The 24,353-nt window shown below is 33.7% G+C and overlaps 2 protein-coding genes and 1 long non-coding RNA gene across 3 annotated transcripts; 2 read left to right on the forward strand and 1 right to left on the reverse strand.

Moving 5' to 3' along the window:
• Nucleotides 1–2,809: 2,809 nt before the first annotated feature.
• On the forward strand, nt 2,810–4,035 carry LOC139522816 (uncharacterized). Its single transcript, XR_011664498.1, has 2 exons — nt 2,810–3,039; nt 3,436–4,035. It is a non-coding gene; the product is annotated as an uncharacterized lncRNA (long non-coding RNA).
• An 8,040-nt stretch (nt 4,036–12,075) lies between these two features.
• LOC139522818 (sorting nexin-21-like) lies at nt 12,076–17,815 on the reverse strand. The gene is made up of 3 exons (XM_071316376.1): nt 17,389–17,815; nt 14,554–14,669; nt 12,076–13,344 (listed from the first exon to the last, which is right to left on the reverse strand). The coding sequence occupies exons 1-3, from the start codon at nt 17,531–17,533 to the stop codon at nt 12,676–12,678; spliced, it is 930 nt and encodes a 309-aa protein (XP_071172477.1). The 5' UTR covers nt 17,534–17,815; the 3' UTR covers nt 12,076–12,675.
• LOC139522817 (myoneurin-like) lies at nt 17,774–20,054 on the forward strand. The gene has a single exon (XM_071316375.1). The coding sequence runs from the start codon at nt 17,814–17,816 to the stop codon at nt 19,992–19,994; it is 2,181 nt and encodes a 726-aa protein (XP_071172476.1). The 5' UTR covers nt 17,774–17,813; the 3' UTR covers nt 19,995–20,054.
• The last annotated feature ends 4,299 nt before the right edge of the window (nt 20,055–24,353 follow it).

Consider the following 24,353-nt stretch of genomic DNA (forward strand, 5'->3'; position numbering starts at 1 on the left):
TGGAGCCGTTTTATACCAGCAACAGGGAGAACATAAGAGAGCTATAGCCTATGCCAGCCGAGGTCTCTCAAAGACAGAACGGAATTACCCAGTCCATAAACAGGAATTCCTAGCACTCAAGTGGGCAGTTACAGAGAAGTTTGGAGATTATCTGCAGGGAAACAAGTTCACCGTCTACACAGATAATAATCCATTGACATACGTATTGACGTCTACGAAGCTTGATGCGACAGGTCACAGATGGATTGCTGCTTTAGCTGCCTTTGATTTTAACATCATATACAGACCAGGCCGTAACAATGCCGACGCTGATGGATTATCTAGATTGCCGGCTATTATCAGTCAACAAGATTGCATACAAAATGTCCAAGAGCGTATTAAAGATTCAACAAACATCTCAACGGAAAGTGTGAAAGCTATTTGTAGTTCGATATAACGACAACCATATGTAGAATGCCTTGCAGTAACTACAAATGATCTTGCTAGTAAAGTGGATACAGCATCAACCAAAAAGATCGACATCAGAGAAGAGCAACTACGTGATCCAGTGATAAGAACTTGGATAAATTATCTATCGCATGGACAGAAACCACGAAAGGAAGATATACCGTTTTCACCTGCGCATAACCAGCTATTCGCCAACTTTGACAAACTGGTTACACAGAATGGAATCCTTTACCGTAGAACAACTGTTAATGGAGATACAAAAGATCAGCTTGTCTTACCAAACTCACAGATACCATCTATACTCCGTTCACTTCACAACGACATGGGTCATCAAGGTCGTGATAGGACAACATCTTTAGTGAAGGATAGATTTTATTGGCATGGAATGACAAAGGATATAGATGAATGGATTCAGAAATGCCCAAGATGTTTAAAAAGAAAACAGCTACCCAACCAAAGAGCTCCATTGACGAACATCCGAACAACACAACCGATGGAAATAGTTTGTATGGATTTCCTTACACTAGAACTTTCGAAAGGTGGTTTCCAGCACATTTTGGTAATAACCGACCATTTTACAAGATACGCACAGGCGATACCAACTAGGAACATTAGTGCAAGAACAACATCAGAAGCGTTCTTTAATAACTACGTGGTACACTATGGTCTTCCAGAACGCATACACTCGAACCAAGGAGGAAACTTTGAAAGCCGTTTAATGAAAGAACTTTGCAGTATAGCTGGTGTCAAGAAGTCAAGAACAACACCATACCATTCCATGGGTAATGGCCAATGCGAACGTTTCAATCGCACATTATTCAGTATGCTTGGCACATTACAGAATCACCAAAAAGCAGATTGGAAATCATACCTTGGTCCAATTGTTCACGCATACAACAGCACAAAACAGGAAACGACAGGTCTTTCACCATTTGCTCTGATGTTTGGCAGAGAGCCACGCCTGCCTATAGATCTTACACTAGGAATAGAAACAACAAAAGAACAGAAGACAAATACGAAGTATATTGAGAATTTAAAAGAAAGACTGAAGAAATCGTATGAGTTAGCTACGAATTCAGCAAAGATAGCTCAAGGACGTCAGAAGAAACATTATGACAACAAAGTGCGTGGAGCCATATTACATCCAGGCGACCGAGTACTCGTAAAGATTCTGAGTTTCGATGGAAAGCACAAGCTATCTGATAAATGGGAGAATGACAGCTACGTCATATTAAAACAACCTAACTCCACTATCCCAGTCTTTACAGTGAGGAAGGAAAGCGGACATGGAAGAAAGAGAGCCTTACATAGGAACCTTCTGTTGCCTATTGGTCAGTTTCCATCGATGACGATGATGAAAAGGAGAAGCCTAAACCTACTCCTGCACCACGATTAAGACCCAGGAAGAATAGAAAAACAGATCCATAACCAACGCCAAGTCTTCATGATAGCACTCTGACAAGTTCTGATGAAGAAAGTGATGACGATTATTTGGTTTATGTGGTTACAGAACCTGACGTTGAAGACTTAAGTGCTCCACACAGTGCTATTGATGAGTTAGAAACTCAGGATGATGATGATACCGTTCAGGACGAAGATGATGACGATCAGGAACACGTTGCTGAACAGCAAGATACTGGAATTGAGGGTGACGACCTTCCATCTGAGGAGATTGATACAGTTGATCCAGTACTTGAACCTGATGAAGTGTCAGAGACCGATCAACAAGTAGCTGACACTACATTATCTGATGATACAGAGGAACCTGGGCAAGACGCCACTGTTGATGAAACAGTAGATAATGTCACTCAGCCGGACATTGAAGCACCATGGATAGAACCGTGAAGATCTGTACGTGCCAGAACATCGACAGCTACCACGAAGTATAAGGATTTTATAGTATCCAAGAAGAGTCAGCCACAACCTGATTGGAAGAGAAGAGCTGATTATCTGAAAGGTATTGCTTCTAGCGGTACTTTCAAAGGCATGGAGGACCAGATTCTAGCAGGCCTTTTGAAGATTGCCACTGAGAAGTGATTGATTACGAGGACGTCATATTTTTTTCTCAGGAGGAGGAGATATATTTGTGATGTCATTGAAGACATTCTCCAACAGAGGGGAGGATGTGGTAGTGTGGATTTTTATCATATTAATCATTTATATATTTTATAGGTTTTATAGGTTAGTCCGAGACACCATTAATTATATTCTTTCATTTGCAGAGTAGTTTACTTAAGTTTACCTTTATTCTATTGATTGCCTATTGATTAGTCATTGATCCATAAAATCTAACTGTTTACCTTGTAGCATTTACCTATTATTGATTTTACTATCAGTACTCACTGTTCACTAGAGTGTATAGGTTTTCTTGTATTCTTATTGGTTTATTAAGCCTGGCCCCCAGTTTTGGTGGTAGTTTTGAAAACAGTAATGGAGGATTGATGTCTTTGTTGTGATCCTTATATATTTGTATGTTTTGATGCACTTTGTGCTCATAGACTTTATATTGTGCTTGATTAGTAATTCCATAAGTTCTATGGATTAGTATAGTGATGGAATTCATTCTGGAACAGGACATCATGACTTTATATGGTAAGTTACATTTTGTACTCTTTGAGGTGTCTTGGATGAACTGGATTCTTAACTTTGTAATGAATGTTTATTACATTCATTTTGGTAAGATTCCCAGCCCTATGAAAGAGTGTGCTTTGAGTGTTGTTTAAATCTGATTTATTTGAGAGATTTTAGTATGAATGTTAGAAAGAGAGATTTAATCTATTTTTATGAATGACCTTGACCTTTTCTCATGCAGTCATGAAATGACATTGGTATATCCTACTTAATGTTTTTAGTATTGAAATAAGATTACTTATTTGTAATTGTAAATTCGAGATGAAAGATAAAGATTAGTATAGTTTATTATGAATTGTATAATGCCTTTAAGATATTAAAGTCAGATTACTTATTATTGTCATACATTGTTTACAGAACCATATTTGATGTGAACCTCTGTTACCATTACTGTAGAAGTATGAAGATCGTTACTGTTAGTATTAGTTAGACTGTCGATGTTAGTTATTAAACTCAGTTCCACAGACTGGTGAGTTTATCATATATATACTTGAAATAGCATAATATATAGTGTTCATGTAAGACAGTGAAGAACATTTGATATAATATAGAGTTATCTACCGTTGATATATATATATGCTATGGTTATTTGTAGAATATGGATTTACATATATCTATTTGGTAAATTGAAATAGTGTTATATGATCTTGACATTATAGTAGTATGTTTAATTGTCAAAGCTGATGATTTTATATGAACGATGAGTGAATATTTGCAAGTGTTAATTATCATCAGGCATGTCATGTCACCTTGTGTATAGATATTGTAAAAGAACTATAAACATTCAATGTTCTAATTTTATGTTGATCTGCAGTAATGTTATAATAACTGTAACACAGTATGATATAGTATTTTTAGATTAATGTGTTTAATATGTATCTTGTTATATTTTGTAGAGTTTATAATAATTATATGATTACATCATTGTTGAATAAAGAACCCTAGACTAAGATGAAATGGACTTGTTATTATTTGACCGTCCAGAAATCACCTTTTACACAGGAAAACCAGCAATGCCAAAGAGGAGAGTGGTGACGATTCAATGGTGCGTGTCCTGATAAAAGAGCCTAAACTAAATATTCAGCTGGATGACATTGTTCAAGAGGATAATGAAATATCCTCCAACTTTCATAAACTTCTGTGTAGTTTGACAAGGATGGTCTTTTATACTGTTTGTAAGTTTCGTAGGTCTTAAAAAAACTATAATTTTAGCATATGCTTTAAATGCTCAATTCTCTCTTGGATTATGTTGTCTGAAAATCTTGGTTCCTAATATAAGGCATATATAATGGCTGCCTAGACATGCTCTTAGGATCAGATTAATGATACACAACAGTGCAGACAGAAAGGTTGTTCCTGATTTTGTCTGTGTTGAAAATATCCGAATTCACGAGGTACTTTACTCCTATTTCGGAGCTGACCTGCAAGCAGGAGATTTTAGTAATTTCATCCTGCTCAAGTCAGTAGGGTTTGCAGGTATGAACTTTCAGGTGAGATATGTAGGTCAAGTAAAGCAAAAGTTTTAAATTTGAAGTTAGGACTAATTTTTTATTGCATACATTAAAAAACTCTGATTATATATTGTTTTTGTTTATTTGATCATAATTGTGGCTACATAACAAAAATAACAAATATCTTCAAAGTTAATAAAAAGGGGAGATAACAAATAATAAATATTCCTTTCCTCTACACAAAAATGTATAACACCTAATTTACCCACGAGGATATCACTGACATGCTGGACTTTTTAATTGACAACTTATTTGTAGAATTTGGAGGTTTGGTCTTCCAACAGACTATTTGAATCCCAATGGGTACCAATTGCGCTCCTCTACTTGCAGATTTGTTTTTATATTCCTATGAAGCAGACTTTATCCAAGGGCTTGTACAGAAAGGAGAAAAGAAATTAGCCCAGTCTTTTAATTTCAGCTTTCGGAATATTGATGATGTGTTGTCTCTTAATAATAATAGATTCAGTGATCACTTACATTTAATATATCCAAGTGAACTTGAAATTAAAGATACTACCGACACAGATAAAATTTATCTGCTTCATATTTATACCTTTTTCTCGAAATGACTACTGATGGTCGGTTGAATTCCAAAATTTACGCGATGATTTTAATTTTCCTATGGTCAACTTTCCATTTCTGTGTAGCAATATCCCAGCGGCACCAGCATATGGAGTATATGTGTCTCAATTGATACGTTACTCTAGAGCTAGCACAAAGTACGTTGATTTTGTTGAACGAGGAATACTGCTTTCTCAAAAGTTGCTAAGACAGGGCTATGAATCAATCAAATTAAGGTCATCACTCAAGACATTTTACGATCGCCATCATGAGCAGATTGGCCATTATGACAAAAGTGTGTCAGAAATCATATCTGATATTCTTCCTCAGTCATAATAACCTTCCATCATTACCGAACTGTACAAGGAAATAACATGAAGGTTGCCGTATACGGTGCAGGAAATGCTTACCCTTCCAGAGCACCTGATTTCACTCCCGGTTTTTAGTGGAGTTTGTGTTGTTTCTTAATTATTATTTATAACTGTTGATGTAAATGTCCTTTGATTTTGTGAGTCTTTGTTTACTCCTTAAGCTTGGTTTTGTTTGTTATTGTCTTGTTACATTTTTGTATGAAAACAGTGAAAAAATAGATAAAAAATAAAATAAACATTGAATTTAACTTAGTGTTTGACAACAGTCTATCATTTCAGACAATATACATTTATTTACCTCACCATGTCTTTTCAGAACACTTCACTGTTTGCAAATTTTTTTGAGTGAATGAATCAAAATTGAAAGTAACAATAATGTTTTTGCACATGGTCTTGTTCAAAAATTCAAACAACACACAAAATTGACACAAAGTGGTAAATCTGATGGCATTAATGATTACATAGCAAAAGATACAAACATTTTCCTTGCCCCAAAAAATGAAAAAACATATTGCGTGGGGCACTTTTCATACCTCAATTTTGTTTTCATATTTAAAAAAAAATCTTTGAACAATTAAGCATCCTTAAAAACAGGAATGCTGCTAATTTCAGATCATTTTCAATATTTTTTACTCACAATTCAGCTCTAAAACTTGACCCCCATCAATACATGCAATATCGATGCAAGTAAAGTGTTGCATCCCTTTTTCATGTAATACAGGAATTTCATTTAAAATATGTTTAAAAAAAACTAATATTATGTCATTCCTGGTTCAATCAATACAGTTCAATTTTCGCGAAAGCCATCCCAAACTCCAAACACCGAGTTTTTTGCTGGTGTGACACCAGGAAACTCCGACATCACTCCCTAAATTGTCGGAGAAATTTGGGAGTATTCCCTCCGACTTCCGCGTAAATCCGTTACCTTTTGTTTATTGTATTAGCGACATCTCTCCCAGTCTGGAGTGACGCGGTGTCACACCAGGTAATTAATTGCCCTAATCCTACTGATCTATGCCGGCACTCGACAGTCAAGGTATGCGAGATTTCTAATGTAATTAAACAATTGTATTTCCTGTCTATTGATTTACAGGTTATATCTGATTGCTTGAAACAAATGAAAGATTAAAATAAAAGTCAAAACGTTGTTGTTAATTCTTTCAATTACACTGTACATTTAAATCAAGTTAAAAAAAAACTATATTTGATTTTGACTTCCGTTTTTTATCAGTAAATAAATATTTAATTTACTAAAAGAGATATAATTGTGTAACAATAAACGGAGACTAACGTTGAATAAATTAGGACAGTTTAAAGAAAAATTACACGTCTCAAAGTTTTTTATACAAGTAAAAAAGAAAATATTATTCACTATCTGTTATGCTAATAAGTTTCCATTTCCATTTTACGATTACAAAATAAAAGGTTTAAAAAGCAAAAGATTGTTGTTAATGCTTTCAATTGCAGTAAAGTTTTATAAAAAAAATCTATACTTGATTATGATCTCTTGTTCTTTTTAGCGGTAATTTATATAACTTGCGAAAATAGACGGAAATTAACGCTGAAGTTATAAAATGTGAGAAAAAAAGAAAATTACGTGTCTTTAAACTTGTATATGCAAGAAAAAAAGAAAATACTATTCACAATTCGCTATGCTTAATAAGTCTACGGCATTTTCTCTTCACGATTTGTTAGCATTACTTTAGGATAAATAATACATTTCGGCTACAACAGAAATACTTCTATAGCTGCATCAAATCGTCGTTGCATAATGTTCATTTACGCACAATGAATGTAAACTTTTGTGTTGTATTTAGAACAGTAATCTTTAAATATTTCTAAACCAATAAATTGCCGTGGGAAGACGATACGCAACTCAGTGATCAACAGTGCGTGGTTGAACTTGACTTCGCTCACAATATTGAATGCTAAAAATAGTGACATCAATTTTGTCCACGAGATTTTTATTTGGCGGGAAATAGTATCATGTAACAGTTAACTCAGGTGACCTTTCTGGATAACCGTGGGAAAATTCATTCAAGGTTCAAACTTGCTTTGTAATGATTGACATAAATTTGTGTGCGTTAAGATTGAGGCTCTAGAAGGTCCTTTTACAATTGATTAACCGGATTCTAAATTATATTCCTTTTCTGAATAAACCAACATCAGCCTTTTATTTTTACGTTTCTCAGTCAACAGAGGACATAAAACCGGACATTATTTATACGTCTATAGTCAACACTATATATTAATGGTATATGAAAACAGGATGCATGTTCATGATGGGCGTTGGTAGAGACCTCTGTGAAAATTTGTCGATCGTTAAAATCCGATCTAATTTTTTTTTTACATATTTTTTTCTTGTAGAACACGATATAATTTCATTTTAATATTCTATTGTATAAATTGTTGAACTACTTCTTTTTATATTTCGCCGAGGAGTTTTAACGAGCAGTAAACTACGGATTGCGCCAATGCAATTTTATTTTAAATAATTAAAGATCAATAACAGATTAAAAACACATGATTTCTTTTCTCCATATAATTAAATAAGGTTGTGATTATTGTGTTGTGTCTTCTCAGTATTTATGAATATAGGGCTGCCACATTGCATATAAAACTATTTGTCACTTTACAGTTTCTTTTTAAAATTCAAATATTTCAAGTCGGAAATTTTATTCTACCGAGGTAGTGAAACATAATATTTTACATTTCAAAATAAATTGAAAGTAACAGAGTTCACTTGTTGATCCGATAAATTAACTCTTGGGTTTAATTTAGATTGGACAAATTACCGTAAAAACATCATTTTGTTTTAAGCCAGTTGATATTAATTTTATAATATTGAACTATTAATGAACCGAATATTGCTCACTGAGTAGGTCATAAAAGGTTCTAATTGTGGTAAAATCGTCTTTGTTGAAAAAAACAAAAATTATGACCTGATCGGACTATAATGAAAATACAAAATAAGTGTTTTATTCGTATTTTTATACGTCTGTACGCTGTATGTCATATGACAATGACATGGGCATATACATACAAGAATAATAATCTTATTTTAAATAGAAATGTCACACTTTTATCTGATAATGAAAGGACATTTAAATAACGTATTTTAAAGCACACAGGTGCAATCAAGATCGATTAAATGTACAAAGGTAATAAATTTGGCTTAGATTTGGGAGAGAATCTTTGGAGGAAATTGGGAGTATAATCCGTGATTCGCGGTGTCACACCGCTACACTCGGAAATCGGTGATTAGAGTTCGCGATTACATACTCTCTGGGCGTACTGTATGGTATCAATAGAAGCAAAATTGACATTAATTGTTTCTATGATTATTTGGTTTCATTTTTGTTGTGAAGCCTTATCATCTTCTGATGATATAAACAAATGTATTATTTTTTTTCCTGCAATTAACTACAAATGTATATATTTCAACAATATTACATGTATAACATTGCAAAAATATTGTTATATGACTATAATATATAGATTCTGATAAAAACAAATGTGATATAAATATGTTACAGACAGAGAGATGGATTTATAATCCCTAAAATTGAGAATGGAAATGGGGAATGTGTTAAAGAGACAATCTAACCAAACAGCTGAGGGCCACCGAAGGGTCTTCAACACAGCGAGAAAATCCCAGACCCATATTCCATGAGGTGGGTATAAATACTGATTGGTAATTTTAACAGACTGTTACATGAGTATTCTTTTAAAATACAACTAAAAAAATAAGAATTTCAAACTATTAGAAGAAAAAAACCCATATCAATGATAACTATATCAGAAAACCAAACTTAAAACAAGGGGATAATACATGAACAAGTAAAGTTAAATTGTAGCTAGATTATGTATTTTATGTTTTATACAGACCTAAGCTTATGCACTGTTTTTTTTTAAATTTTAATGCAGGGATTTTGTGAGATGAGTCAATACTAAAAGCATATCTCTTCTTTTTCATCACAATGATAAACAAGAGGCTGTCACAACGACAGCAAACCGGATTTATTTACATTTATTTGTGTCCTGGCAATATCACAAGAACCATTACTGATGAATGGTGAAAGTGAAAATCATCAATATCAAATTTGACCTCCATTTTGTCATCAGTATCATCATTTTGAAATAATAATATTTGAAAAGCTTAGATTGAATGGTTTATGAGTAAATGCAACAACGTGAATTGAAACGCCATTTTACGATCTTTCAAGAACCATAACTCCTGAACAGTAAAATTCAAAATTGTCATTATGGAACTTGACCTCTATTTTGTCATCAGTAACAACATATTAAAATTTCAAAAGCTTTGGTTGAATGGTTCATGAGAAAATGCACGGACACGACGGAAAACACCATTTTTCAATCTTTCAAGAACCATAACTCCTGAACAGTAAAAGTCAAAATCGTCATTATTGAACTTGACCTCCATTCTGTCATCAGTAACAACATATTAAAATTTGGGAAGCTTTGGTAGAACAGTTCATGAGTAAATGCACGGACACGACTGAAAACTCCATTTTTCAATCTTTCAAGAACCATAACTCCTGAACGGTAAAAGTCAAAATCGCCATTATTGAACTTGACCTCCGTATAGTTGTCAGTAATAACATATTAAAATTTTAAAAGCTTTAATTGGTTGAACAGTTCATGAGTTAATGCACGGACAACATTTGATTGCCGCCTTTCAAGAACCATAACTCCTGAACGGTAAAAATCAAAATCGCCATTATTGAACTTGACCTTCGTATAGTTGTCAGTAATAACATATTAAAATTTTAAAAGCTTTGGTTGAACGGTTCATGAGTTAATGCACGGACAACATTTGATTGCCGCCCGCCCGCCCGCCCGCCCGGCCGCCCGGCCGCCCGACCGCCCGCCGTACATCCCCAAATCAATAACCGACATTTTTGTCACAAAAATCCGGTTAAAAAAAATCTTAACAGTTTAACAGTATCTTTCTACAAATTTCTGTCAATTTTTCACAAACCTTCCATCTTTTGATTGGTTATCTAAACTAAGACTGTGAAAACTAAGAAATTAGGTCAGAGAAAAAGTATTAGCTAATTATTAATTTGTTGAAGGTCACATTAGGGAATTACAGATCAAATTTATTACCAGTAATTCCAATATCAAGCTATTATGTGTTTCTATAACCAAATTTACCAACAATTTATGTGTATAACATTAATCAAATCTTTTTTTTATCAAACCTTACAATAACAGACTAGTAAACAGGAGACAACACATAAAATCCATACAAATATTACAAAATATTATAAAATAAAAATCATACAAAAAAACAATCTCAAAATTTCTGGAATATAACTGACTTACTTAGATCTACAACCATTTGATTATGCTGACATTAACATCATACCTAGCACATAGCTACATGTATCTATAAAAATACAAATTTGTATATGATAAGTGTACAAAATAAGTTCAATGATTCAATTTGAAAATCTAGTTTAACAATGTCAAATCTAAAGATTTAATAAAGGGGAGTTAATACAGTTTAAAGGGAGATAACAATTAGCAATTCATACTGTTCACATGTAAATGATCTTTTCCTACTAACATGTATCAGAGATTTTCAATAGAACTTTTAAATTTTTAACCGGATTTTTGTGACAAAAATGTCGGTTATTGATTTGGGGATGTACGGCGGGCGGCCGGGCGGGCGGCAATCAAATGTTGTCCGTGCATTAACTCATGAACCGTTCAACCAAAGCTTTTAAAATTTTAATATGTTGTTACTGACAACTAAATGAAGGTCAAGTTCAATAATGGCGATTTTGACTTTTACCGTTCAGGAGTTATGGTTCTTGAAAGATTGAAAAATGGAGTTTCCAGTCGTGTCCGTGCATTTACGCATGAACTGTTCTACCAAAGCTTCCCAAATTTTAATATGTTGTTACTGATGACAAAATGGAGGTCAAGTTCAATAATGACGATTTTGACTTTTACCGTTCAGGAGTTACGGTTCTTGAAAGATTGAAAAATGGAGTTTCCAGTTGTGTCCGTGCATTTACGCATGAACTGTTCTACCAAAGCTTCCCAAATTTTAATATGTTGTTACTGATGACAAAATAGAGGTCAAGTTAAATAATGACAATTTTGACTTTTACCGTTCAGGAGTTATGGTTCTTGAAAGATTGAAAAATGGTGTTTCCAGTCGTGTCCGTGCATTTTCTCATGAACCATTCAACCAAAGCTTTTGAAATTTTTATATGTTGTTACTGATGACAAAATAGAGGTCAATTTCAATAATGATGATTTTGACTTTTACCGTTCAGGCGTTATGGTTCTTGAAAGATTGTAAAATGGGTCAATTCACGTTGTTGCATTTACTCACGAACCATTCAATCTAAGCTTTTCAAATTTTAATATGTTGATACTGATGACAAAATGGAGGTCAAATTTGATATTGACGATTTTCACTTTCACCATTCATCAGTAATGGTTCTTGTGATATTGCCAGGACACAAATAAATATTAATAAATCCGGTTTGCTGTCGTTGTGACAGCCTCTTGTTGACAATTTAATTGACAAAAATTATAGTTTGAGAAAATCTCCATGTTGCTAAAAAATTTCAACAAAAGAATCATAATATTTATGCTAATTTTTCTAGGAACACTATTTTTTGAGTTTCAAAGATCTTATATTAATCTACACACCTAAGCCAAAATCACAAAAAGTAAAATAAAAATGTGGACATATATATGACTTGTTCTTAATTATCAGTAAAGTACAGGTAAAAAGATATATTGCCACTTTTTAAAAGTTAGGATAAAAAATATTCACCATTATCATTATAAATTTATGAATGAGATTCAATTAAATCAGAATATGTCTGGCATATTTTTAAATTATATAAATTATATAAATAAATTTTCATTCACAAAGAAAATATGTATGTATCAACTATAAAATCATCTTATTTTTGGCAATTTATGAAATATGAGAGTACATAACTTTGAACATGTGACTACTAGTATTTTACACTTTTCTGATTTCTGAAATTTAAAATACAGCAACATAAATCTCCCGTAAGTATATACAATCCTATTAAGCACCAATTCAACCAGTCATATGCCTTAATCACAGAACATTTTATGTAATTTGTTTTTTGTTGGCATCAACTATTGATTTCCTTGACCACTGTGTCTAACAAATTAGTATTTGTTTCAGTGGCAATTCCTTGGTCTCTCAATTCCCCAAGCTTGGCTTCTAAATGAGTTTTTTCTTTACCCAGCATCCAATGCAAATAGATTGATGTGTGTAACAAGGGGAGATAATAAGTGATGTCCTTTGTGTCCTCCATACAGGAGAGTCCTATTGTAGAATACTTTAGAGCTCTTTCAGAGTCTTTCAGCGCCTGGTAACAGACCACTAAAGCACATAAGGTTTTGATAACATCAACGTGGGTGGTTCCAATAAGCTTTTCCTGCACTGGAAGACATTTTTCCAACAATGAAATTGCTTCTGAATAATTCTTAGAACCAATCATTTCATTTGCATTACTGATTTCAGTTTCATAGAAAAATTCCTTTGTTTCTTGAGAAAATCTGATCTCATTCAGTCCCATCAAATGATTCAGATATTGTTCAAAAGCCCTGCTTCTCTTAGCAATGGTTTCATTTTTAAAATTACCTACTAATACTTTCCCAGGAAATGACACACTGTCCATTATTTCTGGAAACTTTTTCCTCAGCTTCACATTAAACTTTTCAAAATCAGAGTATCTTTTGTGTAAAATACCTGGTGTTTTTTCTATTCCATGTCCAGAAATTAAAATTTGATATACCTGTAAAATAAAGATATATATTTTTGTAAATGTGTTTTAAAAACAAATTAAGCTTTACATATCATGTTTATTTTTTCTGATGTATATTTTTAAATCACAAAAAGCAGAATAATTGAAAAAAGTTACTTAATATCTAGGAATTACTATAATTTATGTTTACAAATGTTTACAAATGGAAATCTCAACAATACTTTTTTTTTTATTAACCTCCTATTACAATTAATCAATAAGTCCCTAATATTTGTCCCTTGAATGTTTGTCCCTAATATTTTTTAACTGTGCATTTGCATTCAGATATCGTCAATCAAATTTATTTGTTCATAATGTAATTTACGTTTTTTGATTGAGTTAGGCCTGCCAATTGATATTTTATCGTGTGTTTTTCTATGTTGTGATGTTATGCTATTGTTTCAGAAAAAGGGGGAAGGTTTGGATCCATTAAAACGTTTAATCCAGCTGCAAATGTTTGCACCTGTCCTAAGTCAGGAATCTGATGTACAGAAGTTGTTGTTTGTTTATGTAATTTATACATGTTCCTCATTTCTTTTTTTTTTATATAGATTAGACCGTTGGTTTTCCCGTTTGAATGGTTTTACACTAGTAATTTTGGGGCCCTTTATAGCTTCTTGTTTGGTGTGAGCCAAGGCTCTGTGTTGAAGGCCGTACATTGACCTATAATGGTTTACTTTTTTTTAAATTGTTATTTGGATGGAGAGTTGTCTCATTGACACTCACACCACATCTTCCTATATCTATAATCTATATAAACTTTTAAACAATTGTTGCTTTTGAAGTTTTATTTTTACATGTTGCAGACATGTTTATTAATGTAAAAGATGGTAATTTTTGAAATTTGGCAAATTTTTTAAATCATTTTCAGGCAAGATTATTTAAGACATATTTTTCAATAATCATAACTAGCTATATGTAGGAACCTCAGTGGTCTAATTTGTTCATCTACAGTAATATATAATACATGTACAATGTAAATGTATGTCACCTCTATGGTTGTATATTTGAACCCTGCATGGTTGTCACAAGCATTTGACTTCAATCTCAATTTTAAGTTTGTTAGTTTTCCTGCTGAATATCAGTGGTTCTTTCCAGGTATTTAAGCCGTTGAAACTAGCAACCATGATTTTGCCAAGGTCCACGAAAGTAATTAATATCAACAAACAAACAAATAACATATTTTATAATTTAACCTACCACATAAGTAGAATTGCCGTCTTTGATTCTTTCAGCAGATATAACTTCAAAGTTTACGTATCCCACACTTTCTCTGTTACTCTCTATTGACACACATCCTGGACTCGATGGTGTAGCTAGAATATAAAAATAAAATTTATTCTCTATCATTGTAACAGGATTGCTTCCCTTAGAAAATGTGGTAGATACTAAGTGAGCTGTAAGCGATATACATGTAGCTATTAAAGTACTTCTTAAGCTCAGTCGGTAAACACACTGCCTTGTAACACAGACAAACAGACCTGGAGACAGATCTGATATTAAACAGTGTTATATTTTTTGCAATGGGTCCCACATGCAATGGTTATTATGGTGTCACTTCCTATATATCAAATGACATCATTGTTGGGCAAGTGACGTCACAGACATCAAGCTGTCAGATTTCCTGACACAGGAAATGCAACCTTAAAAAACTACCAACAGCAAGAGGGTAAAATACACCTTATCGCTATTTGTCCGCCATTACTGGCCATCATACAGGTTTTCCAGTAAATGTTGACGTCATAATACAAAATAACTGACACCACACTAGAAAAGTGATTGTTGTGTGAAGTCAATAGTTCAAGTGGTTTTGTTTTGATTGTTTTGATTTTTCCAAGGCATTCGATAAAGTCAGACACAAGAGACTTCTGTACAAAGAAGAGTACTATGTTAAAAACAGGCCAACACTCCAATGGATCAGGGACTTCCTCAGCTCCTGAAATCAGAGAGTCGTTGTGGATAGTAAAACATCTGACACTGCACCAGTCCAATCAGGAGTACCAAACATCTGACACTGCACCAGTCCAATCAGGAGTACCAAACATCTGACACTGCACCAGTCCAATCAGGAGTACCAAACATCTGACACTGCACCAGTCTAATCAGGAGTACCAAACATCTGACACTGCACCAGTCCAATCAGGAGTACCAAACATCTGACACTGCACCAGTCCAATCAGGAGTACCAAACATCTGACACTGCACCAGTCTAATCAGGAGTACCACAGGAGACCACTCATGTTCCTTCATCAACAACCTACCAGACTACATGTATGTTTAGTCATCAACGACCTACCAGACTACATGTATGTTTAGTCATCAACGACCTACCAGACTACATGTAATTTCTCGCTACATTGAAGACCTGTTGGTGACCTTCGGCTGTTGTTTTTTTCTATGGTCTGGTTGTTGTCTCTTTGGCACATTCCCCGTTTCCATTCTCAATTTTATTATTATTATTAGTCATCAACGACCTACCAGACTACATGTATGTTTAGTCATCAACGACCTACCAGACTACATGTATGTTTAGTCATCAACGACCTACCAGACTACATGTATGTTTAGTCATCAACATTTGTCTATTTGCTGATGACTGCGTACTGTACAGCAGGATCCAAAATGATGCCAGTTACTATATACTAGTATACAAGACATGAACAACTTGCTTAGATGGGAATCTGATTAGCAAATGAAATTCCATCCCAGCAAATGCCAACTGCTACGCCTTACCAACAAGTGCAAACCACATCTAACAAGCTACAACATTCATGGGCACAATTTAGAACTGGTTGACTCAGGAAAATATCTAGACGGCACAATCCACAAAACTATTAATTGGAACACCCACATAGAGAGTATATAGCTAAAAAGGCTTATTCAACCAGGTCCTTCATCCAAAGAAATCCTCAGCACTGTCCCCAACAAACAAAAGCTGTATGCTACACAACGCTAGTAAGACCATTGCTTGAGTATGCATGCTCATATAAAAAGAAGATGTGGCATGTTTGGCAATGAGACATGTACAACTATCCACAAGAGACCAAAATGACACAGACATTATCAACTATATGTCACCATACAGCCTTCAACAATGAGCAAACCCCATACTGCATAGTCAGCTATAAAAGGCCCTGATATGACAATGTAAAACAATTAAGACGAGAAAACTAATGGCCTAATTTGTATACAAAAAAGAACGAAAAACAAATATGTAACACATAAACAAACGACAACCATTGAATTACAGGCTCCTGACTTGGGCCAGGCACATGCATAAATAATGTGACGCCGACGGATTAAACATGTTAGCGGGATCCCAACTTTCCCCCATAGTCTGGGACCCGTTCTCCAACCTGAACATACAGAAATTAGAAAGTGTGCATAGAAGATCAGCCCGGTTTGTATTGAGCAACTACCATTATAAACCAGCAATGTAACATCAATGCTAAAAACACTACAGTGGCAACCACTAGCTGAGAGGAGGCCAACTGCAAAGCCATAATGATGTACAGGATAGTAAATGGCCTCGTAGCAATACCAACGCTAGACCTACACACAACATCATCCGTAGCAAGAGGACACACAACATGATGTCTTGTACCGTATGCCAGAACTTCAACATACAGGCATTCCTTCATTCCAGACAGCATATGGATATGGAACAGCCTCCCACAACCTTTGGTGGACAGTACCTCACTAGATTCTTTCAAGCAGGGGGTACTGAGCTGCAGTATCCCTTAATCACACCATCACGGCTTCAGACTGTTTTTAACTTGCACCGGTAAATACTTTCTTGCACCTTTGTTGTCACTCCCAGCATGTGCAAATGTGCTATAATACTCAATTAGAGGACTGCACTGTTTTGGAAGAACAAGAAGAAGCTACAGTTTCTCAGGTCAGCCGGGAATAGCTGATTAGCTGTGAGGTGTATTGGCAGATCTTAATTTCCTAATTTTAAATTTTAAGGAAAAAAAATCTGTAACACTCATACATTAAAGATTATGGATGGATAGGTTAATTGTTATCATTTACATGGTTCTTCATTTCTGTCTCCCAAGCCTATTTCTAGGGTTAAGTTGGAGCTCCTATTGTCAAAGACATCTGAATCATCTGCTAACAGCTCGTCCTGTATTTCTTCTGAATGACAATCATTGCAGTCTAATCTCTTTAAAGGCATTTTTTAAATATTTGAATGACAGCTGCAGCTGCATTATACATGTACTAGTCCATAGTCATATTTTTTTCCTTCTTTGTTTACATTTTTCACAGTTACTTCCGGTTGCAGGAGCGGTCACTTTGAACAAATATCTATTTTTACAGAAGGGAGAAAAATCAAGACTTTTGAAATCAGATAAAAATACAAATAGGTCTTATTTACTTTTTGAATATAATTTAACATATTTTTATACGACAAAATCCGTTATAACCAATCAAATTCGAAAAAGTATCCTTGCAAGATGGCGTCGACTGTTGCCAAAGCTCAAACATTCTTTTGTGAAAACCAATATAAGTCTGTCATACAACTATTAAATGATCAGAGAAAGGCACGACGGTTCTGTGATGTGATTTTGCGAGTTGGAAAAGAACAATTCTATGCACATTCAAATGTACTAGCAGCAACCAGCCCTTATTTCGGTGCGTTCTTAGGACAGGGTCAGGATCACCCGAGGGCATTTTCACAGAAAATCCCACAAGTTATCGAAATACACATTGACGGTGATTGTGATAACCAAGGATTTACAACGGCCGTGTCGTTAGTACTTGATTATATGTACACCAGCAACATCACATTAGACTCTGATTGCCTCGTTCAGGTTGTAGAAATTGCAAAAATTATGCAAATAGAAAAAGTTTTGGAATTTTGCAATACATTTGAATCTGGCAATCAATTAGATGCCGACATATCAATAGCTAAAACTACACCTGTTCAAACTCAGACAGAACCGCAATTTACATTTTTAGACAATAAATCTGTTCAGACATGTGATATTGACTTAGTTTTTGACATGTGGTGCAAAAAAAAGCAAGTTCGAAATCTTGAACATTTTAATGTAGACTATGTAGAGAAAATCGAGGGTCCAAAAGTGAAAGATTGTAAAATACAAGCAGCAGAAAAATACAAGAAACTTATTAAAAAATCAGGCGCATTTCTTATGGACAGGAAAAAGGATGGCAAGAAAAATATTTCATTACTTGGAGTAACACACAGAAAAAGAGGCCGCCCACCACTACCAGAAAATGCTAAACTTAATGCCCTTATTGAACAAAAGCAAATGAAAAGAAAAGGTGAAACTGATAAGGTAGAAGAAAATCCAACAGCAAAAGCACCTGAATCAAATCACAAGCACATCCATGAAGAAAGTCATGAAGATACAAATTGTAAACGCATAAAATTAGAAAATACTGAAACATTGAAAAACAGAAAAGGAACTTACATTGAACAGACAGAGGGCAGATTTCCTTCACGAAAAAATAGAGGAAAGAAACCATCAAAATTTTTAGATGATGCTGAATCAGATTCTGATGCTCTTGTGGTTGATGAAACAGGGGATGAATCTTCCCAAAATCAGCCAAAGCTTGAAAATATATGGCACAACTGCGATGAATGTCCATATTCTACAAACTCGTCATATCAATATAATAGACATACTAAAGCTCATCAGAATGATAGAGACCGTCTTGAAGGAAGTGATATTAAAGAATATAAATGTGATCGCTGTGATTTTTCATCTTACAAATACAAAGTTTTACAAACACACATTCAAGAACATCTACATGCTGAAAATATTTGCAGTTTTTGTGATTTTGAAGCAGAAAATTCAGACTCACTGCTTGAACACATCCTAATTCATAAACCACCCAATCCGTTTCATTGTATTTATTGTGACAGCAAATATAAAACTCGAGCTCAGTTAAATGTCCATCTTCCAAAACATTTAACTGTTAAACCTTTTATCTGTGAAATTTGTCAAACTGGATTCAAGTGGAAACATGCACTTAAATGCCACATGGCCACTCATAGTGAAACAAAAGATCATCTGTGTGATGTTTGTGGATTTGCAACTGCTCACAAAAGTCAATTAAAAGCACATAAACTCATTCATACAGGAGACACATATAAATGTGAATATCCAAATTGTAAATTCCAGTCAATAAAAAAGCAGAGTTTGAAATATCATTTACTAACACATACTCAGGAAAAACCTCATCAATGTGAAATATGTGGGCAAAGTTTTTCATTGAAAAAAAATTTAAACAGACATGCATTACTTCACACTGATGTGCGACCACATAAATGTAAATTTCATGAAGTTTGTAACTTTGCAACAACAAGGTATGATAAGTTAAAAGAACATTTGCTCAAAATTCACAGTCATGGAGTGGCACCAAGCAAAAAGTTTAGACTTTCTGATTATCCAAAAAGTTTAGTTCCTCCTGATGAAGAAGAGCCTCCAATGCCTAGCATGCCTAGTGTTATTCATATTGAGAATTCTGATATAAGTTTAGGCCAGATATCATTGAATGATTTAGAGACAAAAGTATACATACAGCAACCTGGAGGAGAATCTGTACCTATCACTCTTGTGGCATCTAAATTTGAAATACCATATCAATTGATAACTAAGCTTGAAAACTAATTGTTACTTGTTACTTGAAGACTTGTATATATATATTAAAATAACATTATTTATGACAAATAATTTTTATATTTCATAAAGTTCTATTTAACATGTTTAATGTAGAATTGAGAGTGGGAATACGGAATGTGTTATAGAGACAACAACTTGACCAATGAGCAATGATGAGCAGAACACAGCCAATGCCACTAATTGGTCTTTGACACATGAAAATTATACCACTCAGAGACGGCTTCAACTGACCTGGTCCATAAACAATAATATTTTAAACTTGTTCAGCAAAAAGGATGCAACACTTATTTCCAAAAAAACATTTAATGAAAAAAAATCCATAAAAAACAAGGTTCCTGACTGTGTACAGGCACTTTGTACATTATATGTTTAATAGATATTCCATACACCTGTGTATGTACAAAATGAAGAGGGTTATTAGGTAAAAGTCAACGAGGTCATGGAGGTGGCAAACTGCTTTGTTACTAAGGTAAACCCATGTTAACTTGTTAATCTTGAATCTCTATGATATCTGTATTGATTGCATAGGTTAAATATCCTGGAGAAAAATCAATCATTAGTCAATTTAGCACATCTCTCAATGACTATTTGAAGATGAAATACTATTTGCCTTAATTTCATGGTTTTATATAGTGTTTTTTTAAACTCTTTTAAAATAGTATGACTTGTCTCCCTTTACTGTACAGATGTAGAAAACAATATAAACAAAAATCAGCTTATCATGGTGGAAACTGAAATTAATCCTTTTATTTGACCTTTTGTATTACATGTACTTATCAAACATGTACAGCAGCTGCATATATGTGTCTGTGTATACTTCTCTTGAATTGGATGAACTATGTTCTTTGTCGGCATGATCAGAGTTTCAATATTAATTTTACTTATACAATAAAGGAATTGTATACCTTTTAATACACACACTGTCACTGTATAAAGATAAGAATTTGTGAAATGATTGCTAGTGAGAAAACTTATTGATTACATACACAGGCCACCTTCAACAATAAGCAAATATCACACAAGCATACCACATGTATGTTTTCTTTAAGCAAATCAACTGATATACTTATTTTCAGAAGTTCATATGCAGAGATCTAGTCATTCTAAAAAGACCCTTTTGGGATGAATCTCAAAACTTATTAACATATTCAGTCAATACCTGTCTGTGAGACTTTTAACTGCACCTTCCAAAGTGGAACAAATGGATGAGTGATCAAGGTAAAAGTTGTGTTATCAAATTGGTCTCTCAGATACAATAAGCAGTAGGCCAACTTCATGTAGTGTATGGAATGATTGTAAGGGGTGCATGTCAGTCTGGCAGGTTAACTCTGACCTTGACCTCATTTTCATTAGTAACAACTAGTCAATATTCGGTTTGTGCTATGCAGGTCTGTCCAACTCACTTCTGGTTCAAATTTTCATGCATTTTTTCCACTGAGCTTAAGTACTTTAAGCAGTAGGTCAGCTATATGTGTTGTAGGAATGATTGTTAGACGAAAATGTCTGTCAGGCTGGCATCATCTGACCCTGACCTTATCTTTAGTGTTCATTGGTCAATGTTATTTTTTTGTGCTTTGGTCTGTTTTTTAATTACCATAAGCAGTAGATCAAACTTTATTTGGTGTATATAATAATTGTAAGGTGTACATGTCTACCAGACAGAATTTATCTGACCTTGATGTCATTGTTATGGATCATTAAAAATGTGAAGTTTATGTGATACTTTAGATCTTTAAGACTTTCAACATAAAACTAATGGTCAATAAAGCAGCCAAGACATTTCGGAGAATGCACCTATTTTTGTCAAGCCTGTGACTTTTGTGGCAGAAAACTCAACATGGTGGCTATGGCTTTAGCTTACATCGTAAAAGCTTTATATTTTAGAGGGTGGAACACCTGGTTGCTTCATACTTTATATATAGATGCCTTATGTAATGAAGTTTCCATCTGTCATATGTCCATTGTCCTTGACCTCATTTTCATGGTTCAGTGACTACTTGAAAAAAAGTTAATTTTTTTTGTAAAGATAATTTCTCTTGAATTACGAGTAATAGGATAATATAAAAAGAAGATGTGATATGATTGCTAATGAGACAACTATCCACACAAGACCAAGATGACACAGACATTAACAACTGTAGGTCACCATATGGCCTTCAACAATGAGCAAAGCCCATACCGCATAGTCTCATTTCAACCAACAGTGAACAAGTTTTGGTGGTTTAGTCCATATCTCAGATATTATAAGCAATAGGTCTAGTATATTTAGTGTTTGGAAGGATTGTAAGTTGCACATGTCCAACGTGCATGTGTCATCTGACCTTAACCTCCTTTCATGGGTCAGTGGTCAAATTTAAGTTTTTGAGTTGAGTACTGTATTAGGAATATACATTCTAAATTTGCTTAAGGCACTTATTTATGGAATTGTAATTTTCCTGAAAATAAAACAAGATCACTAATCAAGTTATGTGTGTGAAAGAGAAAGTTTGCAAATCCTATAGAGATGAACAGATGAAAGTCCTTAATAATAAGATATGGTATGACTGTTACTGATATATCGATCTTTCAGCACTGACTGATAGAGAAGTATTTGAAGACCCAGTTTATTCATTACAAGGTAGTTGTAATGAACGTTTAGCCAGCATTCAGCAATTTGAGTATTCGTAAATTGGTACTTTTTGTCTTTTTTTTTATATAGTTTTTATGTTGCATACCTAGGTTGGAGTTGAACATGTTTAACCTAGCTACATTCTATGTGTGCCTGTTCCTTGTTTTGGAGTCTGTAAATCAGTGGCTGTACATAGATTGCTGTCAATGCAGTGTAAAATGTAATAGTTGTGATTACAACGCAGAGACAGAAGGACACAGTTTATTTGATTTAAAAAAATCATTTAATAAGAAAATTTTATAAAACAATGTTCCCTTTTAGCATCACAAAACATCACACAGTCATAATATAAGAAAACAAATATTTTCATAAAATAATAAAGTAATCAAAATTATTTGGACCACCATTTGGAATCTTCTTATACATAATACTTTGAACTAGCACTTCTTATAAAAAAAACAAACAATGAAAAACATATCTTTACAATTTATCACAATTATTTTTGATACAAATCTTAACATTTAAGTAACAATTGATTATCTCCCTTTACAAATCATTACAGATGTTAGTAAAATATTTAAAATCTATATCACAAAACTATACATTTAGTTATGCTAAAATAAAAATCTCAAACACAACATAAGGCAATGATAGCAGGAATTTATAAAAGTATTGGACAGTACAACTGTTAACATTAAAGGACATTTTGGTTTCAAAAAATGTTAAAAAAAATTATACCTTCAGTTTTAATACGATGTATTTATTAATTTTTTTTATTACCTTTCTTAGATGGAAATTTTCACACTTCAATTGAAAGTGTTATCAAAACACATTGAAAATATCTTTTATTTGGTTGCAAGTTATCATTATATATTAGCTATGGTTATGTATAATGCTCCTTAAATTCTGAATTTTATTGGAGGAGAGGGTAAAAAATTATAAAGCCTCTTCTAAAGTTGATTGAAACTAAATGTATTAATCCATATACATAAAAAATTGCATAAATATTTAAGAAAAACTTAAAATATATGTATATGCAACTGTGGAAAACTTATAGAAATGTACTAGGTATAAAACTAGAGGCTCTAAAGAGCCTGTGTCGCTCACCTTGGTATATGTGAATATTAAACAAAGGAAGCAGATGGATTCATGACAAAATTGTGTTTTGATGATGGTGATGTGTTTGTAAATCTTACTTTACTAAACAGTCTTAATGCTTACAATTATCTCTATCTATAATGAATTGGCCCAGTAGTTTCAGTGGAAAATGTTAGTAAAAATTTACAAATTTTATGAAAATTGTTAAAAATTGACTATAAAGGAAAATAACTCCTTAGGGGTCAACTGACCATTTCGGTCATGTTGACTTATTTGTAAATCTTACTTTGCTGAACATTATTGCTGTTTACAGTTTATCTTTATCTATAATAATATTCAAGATAATAACCAAAAACAGCAAAATTTCCTTCAAATTACCTATTCACGGGCAGCAACCCAACAACGGGTTGTCAGATTCATCTGAAAATTGAAGGGCAGATAGATATTGATCTGCTAAACAATTTAACCCCATGTCAGATTTGCTCTAAATGCTTTGGTTTTTGAGTTATAAGCCAAAAACTGCATTTTACCCCTATGTTCTATTTTTAGCCCATGGCCATCTTGGTTGGTTGAACGGGTCACGCCACACATTTTTAAAACTAGATACCCCAAAGATGATTGTTGCCAAGTTTGGATTAATT

Source organism: Mytilus edulis, chromosome 5 (genome assembly GCF_963676685.1).
Source record: "Mytilus edulis chromosome 5, xbMytEdul2.2, whole genome shotgun sequence".
Lineage (NCBI taxonomy): Eukaryota > Metazoa > Mollusca > Bivalvia > Mytilida > Mytilidae > Mytilus > Mytilus edulis.